Genomic DNA, 13,520 nt, shown 5'->3' on the forward strand with positions numbered 1-13,520 from the left:
TCTGATTTAAACTGTGAGGACTTTGTTCATGATGTTTGGGGGTGTGAGTGGGTCTGTTTTACTAAGCTGTTACTTTGTATGAAATAAGAAACGAAGAAATGTAAGGAAATATCCAATTTTAAGTGCCTTCAATCTGCCTTCCTTATTTTGGTCTTTTATGGCAATGCTACTGTATTTGAAGAAGCGTGTCTTTCTCTGCGAAAACATCTGTGTATATTCTGTGTTGAAGTTGGTACAAAAGAATGAAGCAAGTTCTGGCAGATCACGGAGTCAAGCTCGGCTATTATCTCAGCTCATAGCTGACAGTTCCTAAGCCAGCACACCAGCTGATGGCTCAACTGATTGCCTCCTGAGCATATGATTGGATTTTCAATTAGAGCTCTATTGAACTGCTTTTCCCAGCCTACCTTGCTGCCTCCCGAGCTCCTCCTTTTACATTTATATTGTCTGACTTAATCAAGTCTGTTGTCATTGATGCTGCTCTGTTCTGTACCCTATGGGGATCCTGCACTGCTGCTGAGATGTGCTCTCTCTGCCTAATGCGCTCCACGTATACATGTGGAAGTGTGGGGAGGCCCCAGAATAGAGCCATACCACCAAATACAAATTGCAGATGAATTAATCCATTTATTGACAAAGTGGTCCTGACTAAAATGTGTAGTTTGGCAGCAGCAAGGGTAAACCACATTATTTGACTGTGACAGATGATTTTTTTAATTAAATTAAAAAAAAGATGCAATGGCAGAGGTGTCCAACATAGAGCACGTGAGCCATAACCGGCCCGCCAAAGGGTCCAGTCAGGCCCACTGGCTGACTTTGCAAAATCTGAAAATTGCAGAGAAGTAATTAATTCCAATTCCAAATTTACCCCTTTAATCTCAGAGAATATCCAAGTTCTATTTCCGTAAATGTACAACAAGTTATATCTCTGAATATTACCCGTCTCTCCTGGGTCTGTAACATTATTTTTTTTCTACAATGGCCTGTTGTAGCAGAAGCAACTTGCGTTAGCCAACATCAAGCTGACAAGAAACTGGACTGGTTTACTGGTCAGGCCCACTTGAGATCGAACTAGGGGGATGATAGCCCATGAACTAAATGAGTCTGACGCCCCTGAGCTAGGGGATCTGCTTCTCCTGCAAACAAAGCAGCCGCTTCTTGTATACCGGCCACCAAAAGGATGATGGGATGATGTACTGTTTGGGTGCCCAGGTTGCTCACCTGATTAAGAGTGTGCCCCATATACAGTACAAAGGCTCAGTCCTTACCACAGCAGCAGCAGGTTTGATTCCGACCTGCAGTCCTTTGCTGCATGTCAATCTCCCACTCTCTCCCGTCCTGTCAAATAAAAGGCCTAAAATGGCCAAAATAAATAAATAACAATAATGTACTGTCATGCACGTATAGCATTAGTAAACAGTTATGAGCTCCTCTCAGTGTTACTATCTCAGAAGCAACACTGTAGCTTTGTTTATATTGTTAGGTACATTGTAAAGTGTCTCGAGATAACTCGTTATGATTTGATATTATAAATAAAATTGAATTGAAATTGAATTATGCAAAGTATTTTCTGAATACTACATTGATGCATATGTTCAGTATGGCATATCACTTCTGTACCATCTTTGTTGGGAGTTGCACATGCTCAGTACCTAGGTAAGGACTACTAGCCAGTCAGAAGCAGAGTATGAGGGCGTGCCCTGACAGTACCTAGGTAAGGACTACTAGCCAGTCAGAAGCAGAGTATGAGGGCGTGCCCTGACAGTACCTAGGTAAGGACTACTAGCCAGTCAGAAGCAGAGTATGAGGGCGTGCCATGCTAGCAGCTAGGCGAGCATTATAACATGTGTTATAAAGTGACCACGTTTGTCTCTGAAGTAAAGGCTGGACTACAATAGAGCTGTTTGGAGCAGTTGGTGAACAGTGTTTTCTGTTGGAGATGGTAAGGCCCTTTGGGGGGGGACTTTGGGCCTATAACATGCACAAAAAGATATACAACAATAAAGGAAAGGGGAAAAAACCAAAAGCATAATATGAGCACTTGAGCACAGTTTAGTTTTAGCAGCTAGCACCTAGCCTTGTCCAATGTGTTCCAGGCTCTGTGGATTTTTGATGTTTGTGACTTTTGGTCTCTCCCTGACCCACCTCCAGACCCCTTTCTGTGAATGAAGCTCTGAATATAACACAGGAAATGTACCAAACTCACACAGTAATGTAAACAACATTCCTCAGTCTAGTCTAGTCAGGTTATTTTAATTTTGTTCTCCAGAACCATCTGGCGACCCCCAAAAATGATCTTGCGACCCCCAGGTTGAGAACCACTGATCTCAATGAAAGAAATTAGATCTTATTTAATGAAAAATTTTATTTTTATTTTGTTGAACTAACATGTTCTAAGTTTACTATTCCTTCTGGCAGTTTTACAGTGTTAAACAATAAAACAATATATTTTACAGTCAAGTGTGTCTCTTTCCATACAACATTCATCATAATGGAGGTTAACAGATTTGTGTTAAGATGAACTAAAACAACTACAGCTTAAGAAATGAACATTGAAGTAGCTACAACATAGTGTAAAAAGACCATAAAGAGGTTAAGACTACACCTGTGTGTTTAGTTATTAAGATGCCCTTAAAAGGCATCACTGCTTTGTGGACACATCTTAAAGAAACACCTACAAACAGTGACCCACACAAAGAAGATATAACCAGACAACTCCCAGAATGCAATACCCTAAAATGAAATACAAGTTGTTTTACATAAACTACATCTGTAACAACAGTAACTATATTCACATTGCAGGTGAAAGGGCCTCAATTCTGATGTTTTGCCCCTGTGCTCTTTTTTTATTTTTTTATATAGTAATAATGTCATGGCCTACTTCTTACTGCAATATACACTACCGGTCAAAAGTTTGGGATCACTTAGAAATTTCCATTCCACTCCATTACAGACAGACTGAGATCAGTTGCATTGTTTTTGTAACCAAGGCAGCAGTTTTCAGATTACATTATATGCTTACAGAATCGCAAAAGGGTTCTCCAATGTTTTCTCAGTTAGCTTTTTAAAATTATATCAGATAAGTAAACAGAAGGAGCCTTTGGAACATTGGATGAATGATTGCTGATAATGGGTAATATAGAAATTGCATTAAAGATCAGCCACCCACTCAGATCAGCTGGTATTCTGTCTATAATGGAGTGGAATGGAAATTTCTAAGTGACCTCAAACTTTTGACAGGTAGTGCATAATTAAAAAGATTTACACACAATGTTAATAATTCAGAAATTAGTTGCCATAGTAATAGAAAGAAACATATATACTCTTTACCACGTCTCAAACTCAAGGCCCGCGGGCCAAATCCGGCCCCTCGCAGATTTTGACCCGGCTCGCATATTGATTTTAGTTCACAATAATTTTTTGGCCGCCTAGCTGAGCGCCAAACCAAAAAGATAGACAGGAAACTGTTTTTCAAACTGTAATTACGCGACACTCCGAGCAGAATTAGACAGATTTGCTGACTTTGAGACTCAGAAATCCCCCAGAACCAGAGAGTTTTCATATCCAGGCTGTGAAACCGGTTGCTGAGAGTCGGCTAGCTGCTTTTAAAAATGTAATCTATATAAGTGATTTTTTTCTTATACGACAGGATTGACTAGGCCTGTCGCGATAGTCAATAAATCGAGTTATCGCATGATAAAAAAAAATGAGCTCGATAATTTTTCCGGCCGCGATAATTTCCATTTGCATGCTTGTTTATTTTCCTCATCTCTCCCTCTCTTTCTCTACCAAAGAGACTGGAGGACCACTCTCGGTTCCTTAGCGTAACGAGGAGTGAACCCTCTTGTCAGTCGCATGGTCTTTGTGTGGGCGGTAGGCTACTCCAGGCGGAGAGAGAGATAGAGTTGGAGCAGGGTTTCTTGCAGCACTTTGCAGTTAAGGCGCCGTCAAAAAAAAAAAAAAAAAAAAAAAGTATATGAGCGACACGTGTTACTCGGCGTCCCGTTTTCTTCCTTTCATTCCAAACCACACAGCTGACAACCTGCAGGTGGAGATTGTGGAGACGGGCTCGGACATACACGCCGCTGGACTCGTCAGTCTCGCAAGCGGTTTCAGGAAAGTGGCTGCATGTGTCCGACAATGCACAGAACATTAACGGTACAAGCCTACAGCTGTCCGCGGACACGGAGTGTGGAAAGTATGTCAGAGTTGGCGCGCGTGTGTGTGTGTGTGTGTGTGTGTGTGTGTGTGTGTGTGTGTGTGTGTCGGCCCGCACCCACGAAGCTCCGACCTGCAGAGGAGCAGAAGCCGCACCTTCGCCAAAATGAAGACTGAAAAACAGAACTATTTTGGTACATTTACTCGCCACGTGGCAGATAGCCATACATATAGATTTTATTTATTAATTATATATTATTTAAATGTAATATTTAGTGTTAAATAATTGTAAAATGTAGTACAGAGTCTCTAGTCTGAGAACTTACGTGTCACAAATGGCAATTCCACAACTGTACATCAGCGTGAAAGACGACATACCAAAGGAGATCAAAGACATATTGTGGATATTTAAAATGTCTTCCAGTTCCAGTGTTAAATATTCTTTAGAAATAAAAGTGTATTGATCTTTGAAAAGGTGTACCTGTAGTATTATTATTATTATTATTATTATTATTATTATGACATTATCATTATATTAGATGCAAATGGTCTCTCGATGACAATATTATCGTTTATCGCAATAATTTCTGGGACAATTTATCGTCCAGCAAAATTTGTTATCGTGACAGGCCTAGGATTGACGTTTGATGTCATACCCTGACAGGTTGGAATGCTGACTCTGCAGTCGTCTTCAGAAGAGTCACGTGATGTTGCCGTGACGTCTACTGTGGGTGTGATAGATTCAGTTTGGGTCATTCCACCTGTGGGATGGAATGACGCTGTGCCTCCCCACCGTCCAACGACCCCCCAGGGAACCGGGCGCAGAGCCTGATGGTCCCCTAGACGGCAGAGAGAGTCTCTGTAGAACTGTGTCCCAGGTGTGGAAAAGTTGGTATGATCCTTCATCCCGGGATCAGGGATGAAGGATCATAGGGGTTGTTGGACGGCGTCATTCCATCCCACAGGTGGAATGACCCAAACTGAATCTATCACACCCACAGTAGACGTCACGGCAACATCACATGACGCTTCTGAAGACAAATGTAGAGTCAGCAGTTGAAATTGTCAAGGTATGACTGAAAACTTGAAGCCCGTCGGATAAGAAGAAATCACTTAAATAGTAGGCTAACTGAACTTGTTTGGATTATTAATGTAATCTATAGTTTTGCTTGATTTGCTAAACCCTATGATGGCTAAGAAACTTTTTTCTGACTTTTGTAGGGCTTTGTGTTGACATAAATGCTCCAAAAGTCAAAAAAGCGACAACGTAAAAGGCGACAAAAAGTTGAAAAAAGCAACACAATGTTTAAAAAAGTGGCAAAAACGTTGGAGAAAGCCACAAAAAAATTGAAGAAAAGCAACAAAAATTATGAAAAATTCGTAATATAGTCAAAGATGCTTGACTTTTTCAATGAAATAAAAGCATGTGAATAAACTCGACATGTCTGGCCCTTGGTGTGATTCTCATGTTCCACTGGGCCTGAAGTGAAACGGAGTTTGACACCCCCACTCTATATGTTGTCTGTCCACACCTGTGAGTCGTGCCCGGCTGCCTGGATTAGTGTCTCAAACCGCCTACTTGCACACTTCAAACACTTAGTTTTAAGTAAATAGTGAAGATAACGAAAAAGTCAGTGCACTGAAAGTACCCGGATGACCCCCTAAAAACGGTCAAAAAGTTAAGTGTGGAACGATGGACACTACGCGCACTGAACGGGCGCTATCTTGACTACGCAGCGGAAAGGGGAGGGGCCAGGGACGTCGACCGGCAGCTGATTGGACGAACGCGTCACGTGGTTCTGGCTGCTCCCGGATTTTACCATTGACATATATATAATGGACCAATAGACCTTGTTGCTCTGGACGGAGACCAGTGAAGGATATTAGAAGCACTTTTCCGGTGATCTCTTGCTTTACTGAGCAGCCTCCAACTGACAGAGACAACGTAAATGTGACATGAGCAACGTGTCTGAAAGTGTGAAGTCTTCTGGTAGCTGTGACAAGAGAAATCTCAATCATTCCCAATCTTACAGAGACGGAGAGCGTAGGTATATGTAAGGAGATAACATGGGCACAGGCTAATTATTGCTCACTAACATGCTAGTTAACATTAGTAATTAAACCTAAACATCTCATGTAAGTCCAAACTCCTGTACTATACGGTAATTCCTCTACTGTGTGACAGTAAGTCACTTGGTTATGACACAATCGTTAGCCTATTTTTACAAAAGCGTCTGCTACGGAGCCATAACGTGAGGTACAAGGTAATGGAGCCTTTTATACATTGTCGTGTTTCTTTATAAATAAACAACGGACAAATAGAGTCTTTAAACGTTTCAGATGTAAAGTTATTCGCAGTCAAGTGACGTAAAAAAAAAATGGCGGTCAGTGTAATGCTAACAGGAGGTGATGCCTTTGTAGCAACAAAATGGCGCCATCGGAGGTTCGCGTTCTGAAGCGAAGCTTACCCCCTTGGATTTTACAACAGAGCATAATGGCGGCTCGTTCAGAATACGATCTCGTTTTTTACGAAAATAGTTCACCGAAACTTGTTTCTGAAAACATTTTAAGCGAGAAATAGGCCATGCAGTTGCTGAATCTGTCTTCATTTCAGATCAACAAAGGTCAGTTTAAGGGATTTTTGTCAGATTTTCAGAGGCGGCGGGGTGAGCCGACCGCTCGTCATTTCCGGTGAGTGTTTTAACGTAAGTGTTCCGTTTGGGACGACACTAACCATCCAAAGTGGGCACTACGGCAGGAAGTAGTCAGTGCACATTAGCAGTATACTGACAGAAGTGTGCGGTTTGAGACACAGAAATAAACCGATGAGTGACATCTCTATCTGTTGGGGCTTTGGTATTCTATAGCTGACTCCGTGTTTCCATGTTGCTATTTTTGGACCATTGTTCCATGAAATCCTGCTCACATGGGAGTGACCAACACGACAACACCGTGGGAACACTTTCAGGGGTGCTGTTTAAACCCCCTCCTGGTTTAAATGTGGTTCCATCGCCTCCATTAATTGATTCTACTGTTTAGATTTAATGCAATAGTTTGACGTTTTGGGAAATACTCTTATTTGCTTTCTGGTGAAGGGTTAGGTATTCAGACTGCGACCAACCACACTCATAGAAAATGCTCTCTAGACCTACTCTATCTGTAAAGTGTCTTGAGATAACTGTTATAATTTGACACTATAAATAAAAATAAATCAAACTGAATTGCTGGCTGTAGCTTCATACTTAACGTCCAGACATGACAGTCTTCATCCGTGGTCTAGAATGTAAAGAAATGAAGTCTGGTTTGTACAGACACTGTAATACTGTATCAATACACAGACGCAAAGTATGGATCTGTTATTATAAATGTGTCAGTATTTTGCAGCAATAAAACTGAAGTGAGATGAACAAACAGAGACATTTATCTTTTTACATAAAACAGATGTTGACAAAGTTTCCTTTTGGGGACATCATTTGAAATTGAAAAAAATTTGAAGTTGGAAAAGTGACACAAGTATCGTAATGATATTGTATCGTGAGGCCTCTAGTGAGTCCCACTCCTAATATCAGCACCACTAAATGTGTCAGCTGTTAGTGATTTGATCAGCTCAGAGAGCAGTAGGAGGTATGTGAGACCATGGACTCAGGACCCACCCTGGCCTGGGAACGCCTCGGGATCCCCCAGTCAGAGCTGGTTCATGTGGCTCGGGAAGGGAAAGTTTGGGGTCCTCTGCTGGAGCTGCTGCCCCCGCGACCCGACCCCGGATAAGCGGTTAAAGATAGATGAGTGATATTACACTGGGAATACAGTGTTAAGCGTTGTGTAGCGTACATACGTGCCTGATCGTGTGCCTGGCCTTTCACACGTATTTCTACACACCGGTGTGAACGGACAGATTGGATAATAGGGGCGGCAGAATAAAAATAGCTGCGCTACGCTGCTATACCCTTTACCCCTGCGGTGTGTTTTGGCTGTTTTAGTACGTTCTCTACTCATGGTGAAGCTAATGGTTAAGCCAACCAGTTTTGTGACATCAGTTCCCCAGGATCACCAGTGTTAAAGCTGACGTGGCTTTGTGATACATGCAGGGTTTCCCCCAGTGTACTGTAAGCCTGGTGGCCCACCAGGCCTAACCCATTGGGAATTATTTTTTTTAAATGTATGTTAAGACGTGTTTTAAAACTAGTTACAGTGGGGCTGATCAATTTGAAACTTGGAGTCATATTTTCAAATCTCCAGTTAGCTTTTAGCTCTGACTTAATGTAGAGCCCTGTGGAATCTGGGGTTAGCGCTTTTAAATTTCAATTTTGCGATTCCATTCATGATTGTGTTACCACAGAAACTATTGGGCTCTACATTAATGCTGCCATCAGCATTAATGCAGGGCCCTCTTTGAGAAAAAAACACTTGCAACCAGGCTAAACAACGTTTCTGGGGGAAACCATGACATGCCCCTGGTTTTTCCAGTCCAGTGTAAAGAGGGATTAGGGTTAGTGTTTGCATGGAGGACGACGAGGCAACAACAAAAAAAAGCAAAAACAAAAGCATTTCAGTTTGGGGACGACATTTTGAACCTGTCCTGTGACACTCCTGTCAGCCTGTATTCTTTTTTAGTTATATATTTAGGTGTAAATCCAAGAGCAGACAGAAGTATTGTCCAAAATGATCAGACAGTTAGTACATGTGCAGCAGTTGAAAACTGAGCAGGAGCACCTGCAGTGTGAACGTAGCCTGAGAGACACTGAGGAGGGCCAAGTCTGCTCTTCATCACCATCTGGTTCAGAGTGAGCTGCTGGTCTGCATCATCAGTCTGTTGTGTTCCTCAGTGGTAATGGAGCATGTTAGCTCTGCACACACCCTTCTCTCCAAACTCACAGTTTGTTACGTGTAGACACAGGAATTCTTGCAGCCGGCTTCAGTCTCAAAGTTGTTTGCGTTGCCCTGACATCCTCCGTACCAGAACTGAGCGCAGGCGTTGGCCTCAGGGTCGTAGTACCACCGGACTACGTACTGCCGACAGGGACCGGGGTCCAGAGGCTGACTGCACCCCCGATCTGGAAGGACAAGAAGGGTGCACTAAATGAGTTGTTCGGCTTAGATGAATAAACCACTAGCATCATTTCCACTGCATGTCACGGCTGTGTCCTGTGGCAGATCCTAACCTGCTGACACAGACTGGAGTTCAAACAGAGGACAGTGAAGAAAAACAACCTGGTTGAATCTGAGTGGACTCTTTACTAATTCCTTCATTCCTAGTCTGGATCAACAGGAGAACATTTCCAGGATAAAGCCTGACATCCACGTGCAGGATGTCCTCTCTCTGTGTGCCGCCGTTCTCAAACTCTGTTTGCGTCGGGACACAACAACAAACCTCACGCCAGCGAGCTACACGCTGAAAATGTCAAGTTTTGAAGAACATTTGTATTGTATAACAAGACAGGCCTGCTTGATTCTTTCAGAGAATGATTGTAAATATTTAAAAAGAATATGTTTCCTCTCTAACTGGGACGTTCTGGGACTGATTGGTGTAGGGTTAATATCGTCAGACGAGACGAGACCTCCACAGCATGCAGAACTACTTTTTCCCTACACATTCCAAATTGTAAAGCTCAGCTCCTTATAATCTATTCAAAAGGTGGAAGTATTCAGAGCCTTTACTTAAGTATAAGTAGAAATACTACAATTTAAAACTTACCCTGAAGTAGAACAAGCGTATTATCAGTAAAATATCAAAAGTAAAAGTACACCCTTGAGTGTTATATTATGATGTATGATATTATGGGATCATTATTTCAGATGCATTAATGTGTGAGGAGCTTTGACTTTTGGACATAATCAAACGCATGTTTAAATTGATTTTGTTGCTCTGTGTATGATAAAGGTTCAGTAGCTAACTTTGTCACTACATCATGACGGTAGCACATTAGAAAATATTATCTATAAAAGAAACCATGGTCCTCTGGCCCCCCCCCCGTATGGTATCAGGTTTCCACCGCGCCCGAAGATTAACAACCAATCAGAGCAGAGGAGAATCAAGAATGTTTTCAGAAACATATTTTAGTGTTTAGCTATAAAATAAGAAAGTTTGCTCCAGCCAACCGGAGAGTTTACAGCTAAACACTGTAACAGATCAGCGCTGCCTAGTTGGACCGCACTTCAGAGAGTCCTGGGCTCTGATTGGTTGTTTTCCTCTTGCCATTAGGAGAACCAGGGGGAGGCAGAGGGACGGGATTGTTTTCCCCCCACAGATTATCGGAGTCATGTAGTACTGTCAGGATACAGTGACAGTTTGAGCAAATGTGATATAAGTACATTTTTATAAAAGTTACCAACTGTAGCTTTAAATCTAAATATACAAAAGTAACTACAGTAACTAAAATTGGAAACTATGAAATTAATCTAGTGGAATAAAAATTACAATATCTCCCTCTGAAATGTAGTGGAGTGGAAGTATGAAGTCACAAACAAATATCTAAATATTGAACTTGTTATGAAATACGTTCTACCATACATTCCTGAATCTGTTCTCATCATTTACAAATAATCACAAAAGATATGGACATGGTCACCCCAAAACTTAAACTAAATAAAATGAATGAAGAGAAAAAAAGGTGAGGAAGAACTCTGTCCCGGTAGGTTTGGTTTCACTCGTCTAACGAGCAGCCTTTTCAAGCGTTGCACAACTTTTGATTTCCCGTCATCTGTTAGTTTGTCTTTGTGAGGTAATACACTTATCAGGAATATCAGAAGTGGGATTTAAGTGACATGTACTGAAGGCGTAGTCCTGTGTTTACCTGGCAGCGCTGAGTGTGTCAGCGGGGGAGGGAGCGCGCTGGCTGGAGCCTCTGTGCTCTCAGCCTCGTACAGCCAGTCAGTGAGAGTCTGAGGACCCGCCACGGAGATGGCCCCGGGGCCCCCAGGAGAGCCCGGCGTGATGTCCGGCAGCTGGTTCCAGGGCTCAGTATCGAGCAGGTTCCCGTCGGGCCGCCGGGCCTCGTGGGGCAGGGGGGTCGGGGCAGTTACTGTCTCCACTGGGAGTTCAAGCTGGGAAGTAGAGGAGCTCAGATCAGACCCTCTTATAGGTCACACCTTTAACACACGCCAAAATGAACCCTATAATAACGACTTAACACAAATTCCTTTTTAATGACACTAATTCTTTTGACACTCAATTTACGCACAAGAGTTCTGTGATTTGGGCCTCGGGCCACCCCGTAGTTTTGATCCAATACCAAGTAAATCGCTGATATTGATACGATACACATACTTCACGTGACGCTGGTAGCCGGTGTCCTGGAGCTCTGTAGTGGCTTAATCCAACCAGCAACTGCTGCTGGGATTTTACCGTTCTATGGCACTATAGACTGTTCACGTTACAGCGCTTTACTTAGTTTAAAATACTTCTATTTTAGGTTTATAATACATGGTCTATTCAGAAAACCGCACCCTGGTCCTACATGGGGACTCATTCTAATTAAATAATGACATACATACATACATACATACATACATACACATAGAAATGCATGTACAACAAGGTGTTTTGTCACATTCATCACCTGGACACAGTTTTCTCAAGTACTCAGTCTATCAATCATTTTTCCAAACGAGATTAAAGCAGCATTACTTGGATGTTTTCCTCCACTGGGAACTCTTTGGAGCGGCTGTCTTCTGGAGCCTTAGGATGGATTTCCATCGGTGGAAAGACAGAGTTTGGTAGAAAAGCCATTGTGTCATCCTGCTCACAAATCCGACTCAGTATTTTGCTTTCCAGAGCTGGACCAAAATGAACAACATAATTAGAAAGAATATTTTTTACAGGAAGTGACAGAGGAAAGATTTATAATAGTAAGCAGGATTAATAATACACCAAAGTAGTAGTAAGTTATACCTAATGTTTGACAAATGTCAAACTACTGTTAATTTCACCTTTCACACCAGTTATAACAGTGTTATGTCAGCACATTAAGCACAGCCCTTCAGAGTGATTCTGTACTGGACCAACGGAGGTGTGGCTGATAATATTTATGGGGTTTGTTCTGATTTACAGAAACATGTTTTGAGTTGTTGGTACTACAGTTTCCATCATCCTTTCCATCCAGTGAGCCAGCCGTTATCTTTACTGTAGCCCTGTTTTGTGCAGCTTGTGTTTCTTTACCTTTTGGCGACTCTGACCCATGAAAGTCATGCTGCATTATACGACAAGTGGATCAGCCAATCTGATTGGTCAACTGGACATTTAGAAGGTGCTCAAATCAGCATGACAGCACACCCAGAGCCGTTTGTTGACACGATGCTCATTACAAAAAATATTACTCCACCATTTATATGGCAATGTTACAGAGTTGAAATAAAAAATGTGTATTCATGAAAATTAGAACATTATGTTATTTATTTAGAATATTTTACACTGTAAAAATAAAAAATAAAAATAAATAAAACCACTTCCTCTCTCCTCCCAAACCCGCCCCTACAACCTATTCAATTTAATAATTATTCAACTTTTATTTTTGAATTTGTATATTAGCCTGTTTTATTTTCATCATGACCGTTATAACTGCTCTTTAATGTTTCATGTAAAGCTCTTATAATTGCCTTGTTGCTGAAACGTGCTGGTAACCTGACTCCGCCAGATGGATTGCTTTGCATTTGCTCGGCATATCCATCTGGGAACTTTCCGTTGGAGAACTTTTGGGAAGGGGCGGAAATACTTGTTAGCTGATTGGATGAACCATCTGTCTATCACCTATGTTGGTGATAGACTGAGCCAAGTCAACCAATCAGATCCACAAAGCGTATGAAAATACAACCACAAGCCCGCCCCTGCTGCTGGAGGCAAAGCATAGCTCATTAGCTCAGCATGCAAGCAACATGTCGGTAAAGGAGATTTGCCGTTAACAAGAATTTAGGAATAAAAGACACCATTTCAGGTTCCTGGACCATATTCCAAAATGAGGATCCAAGAGAAAAAAAGCATTAGCGAGCAGCTAACAGAATTAGGGCTACCGCTGTCTGAAAATACTGGTTAGCTGATTGGATAAACCATCAGTCTATCACCACCTAACCCTCCTCAAAACCAACGCTGATTGGCCCGGTCGTTTGGCTAATGGCTCCAAATTTTCTCTGGAGCTCGCCAGATCAGGACGGTCTCACGAGGCTAAGGTGCTGTAGTCCTTACAGCCTCAGTGTGTCGGACCTCTGCTCTTTGTCAACATGCAGAGAGGACAGATAAGCTTGCGTTTACTCTCAGGTACCGAAATCAGGCACCGTTTGATTTTACATGAACCAATACTCGGTAGTACCGACGTGATTTGGTCTGTACTGGTAAAATTACAGGGTTCGGTACCCAACCCTATTCAGCA

At 42.1% G+C, this 13,520-nt stretch overlaps 1 protein-coding gene across 1 annotated transcript in view; it reads right to left on the reverse strand.

Moving 5' to 3' along the window:
* Window positions 1-8,536: 8,536 nt before the first annotated feature.
* Window positions 8,537-13,520, reverse strand: part of col28a1a (collagen, type XXVIII, alpha 1a) — a 60,990-nt gene continuing 56,006 nt past the window's right edge. The window contains exons 33-35 of the mRNA XM_028596604.1: window positions 11,786-11,934; window positions 10,953-11,202; window positions 8,537-9,212 (exon numbers count right to left, since the gene is read on the reverse strand). Coding sequence (XP_028452405.1) covers window positions 9,040-9,212; window positions 10,953-11,202; window positions 11,786-11,934 — 572 coding nt within the window. The 3' untranslated portion in view covers window positions 8,537-9,039. The remainder of the gene's footprint in view (window positions 9,213-10,952; window positions 11,203-11,785; window positions 11,935-13,520) is intronic.

This window comes from Perca flavescens, chromosome 14 (assembly GCF_004354835.1).
Source record: "Perca flavescens isolate YP-PL-M2 chromosome 14, PFLA_1.0, whole genome shotgun sequence".
Taxonomy (NCBI): Eukaryota; Metazoa; Chordata; class Actinopteri; order Perciformes; family Percidae; genus Perca; species Perca flavescens.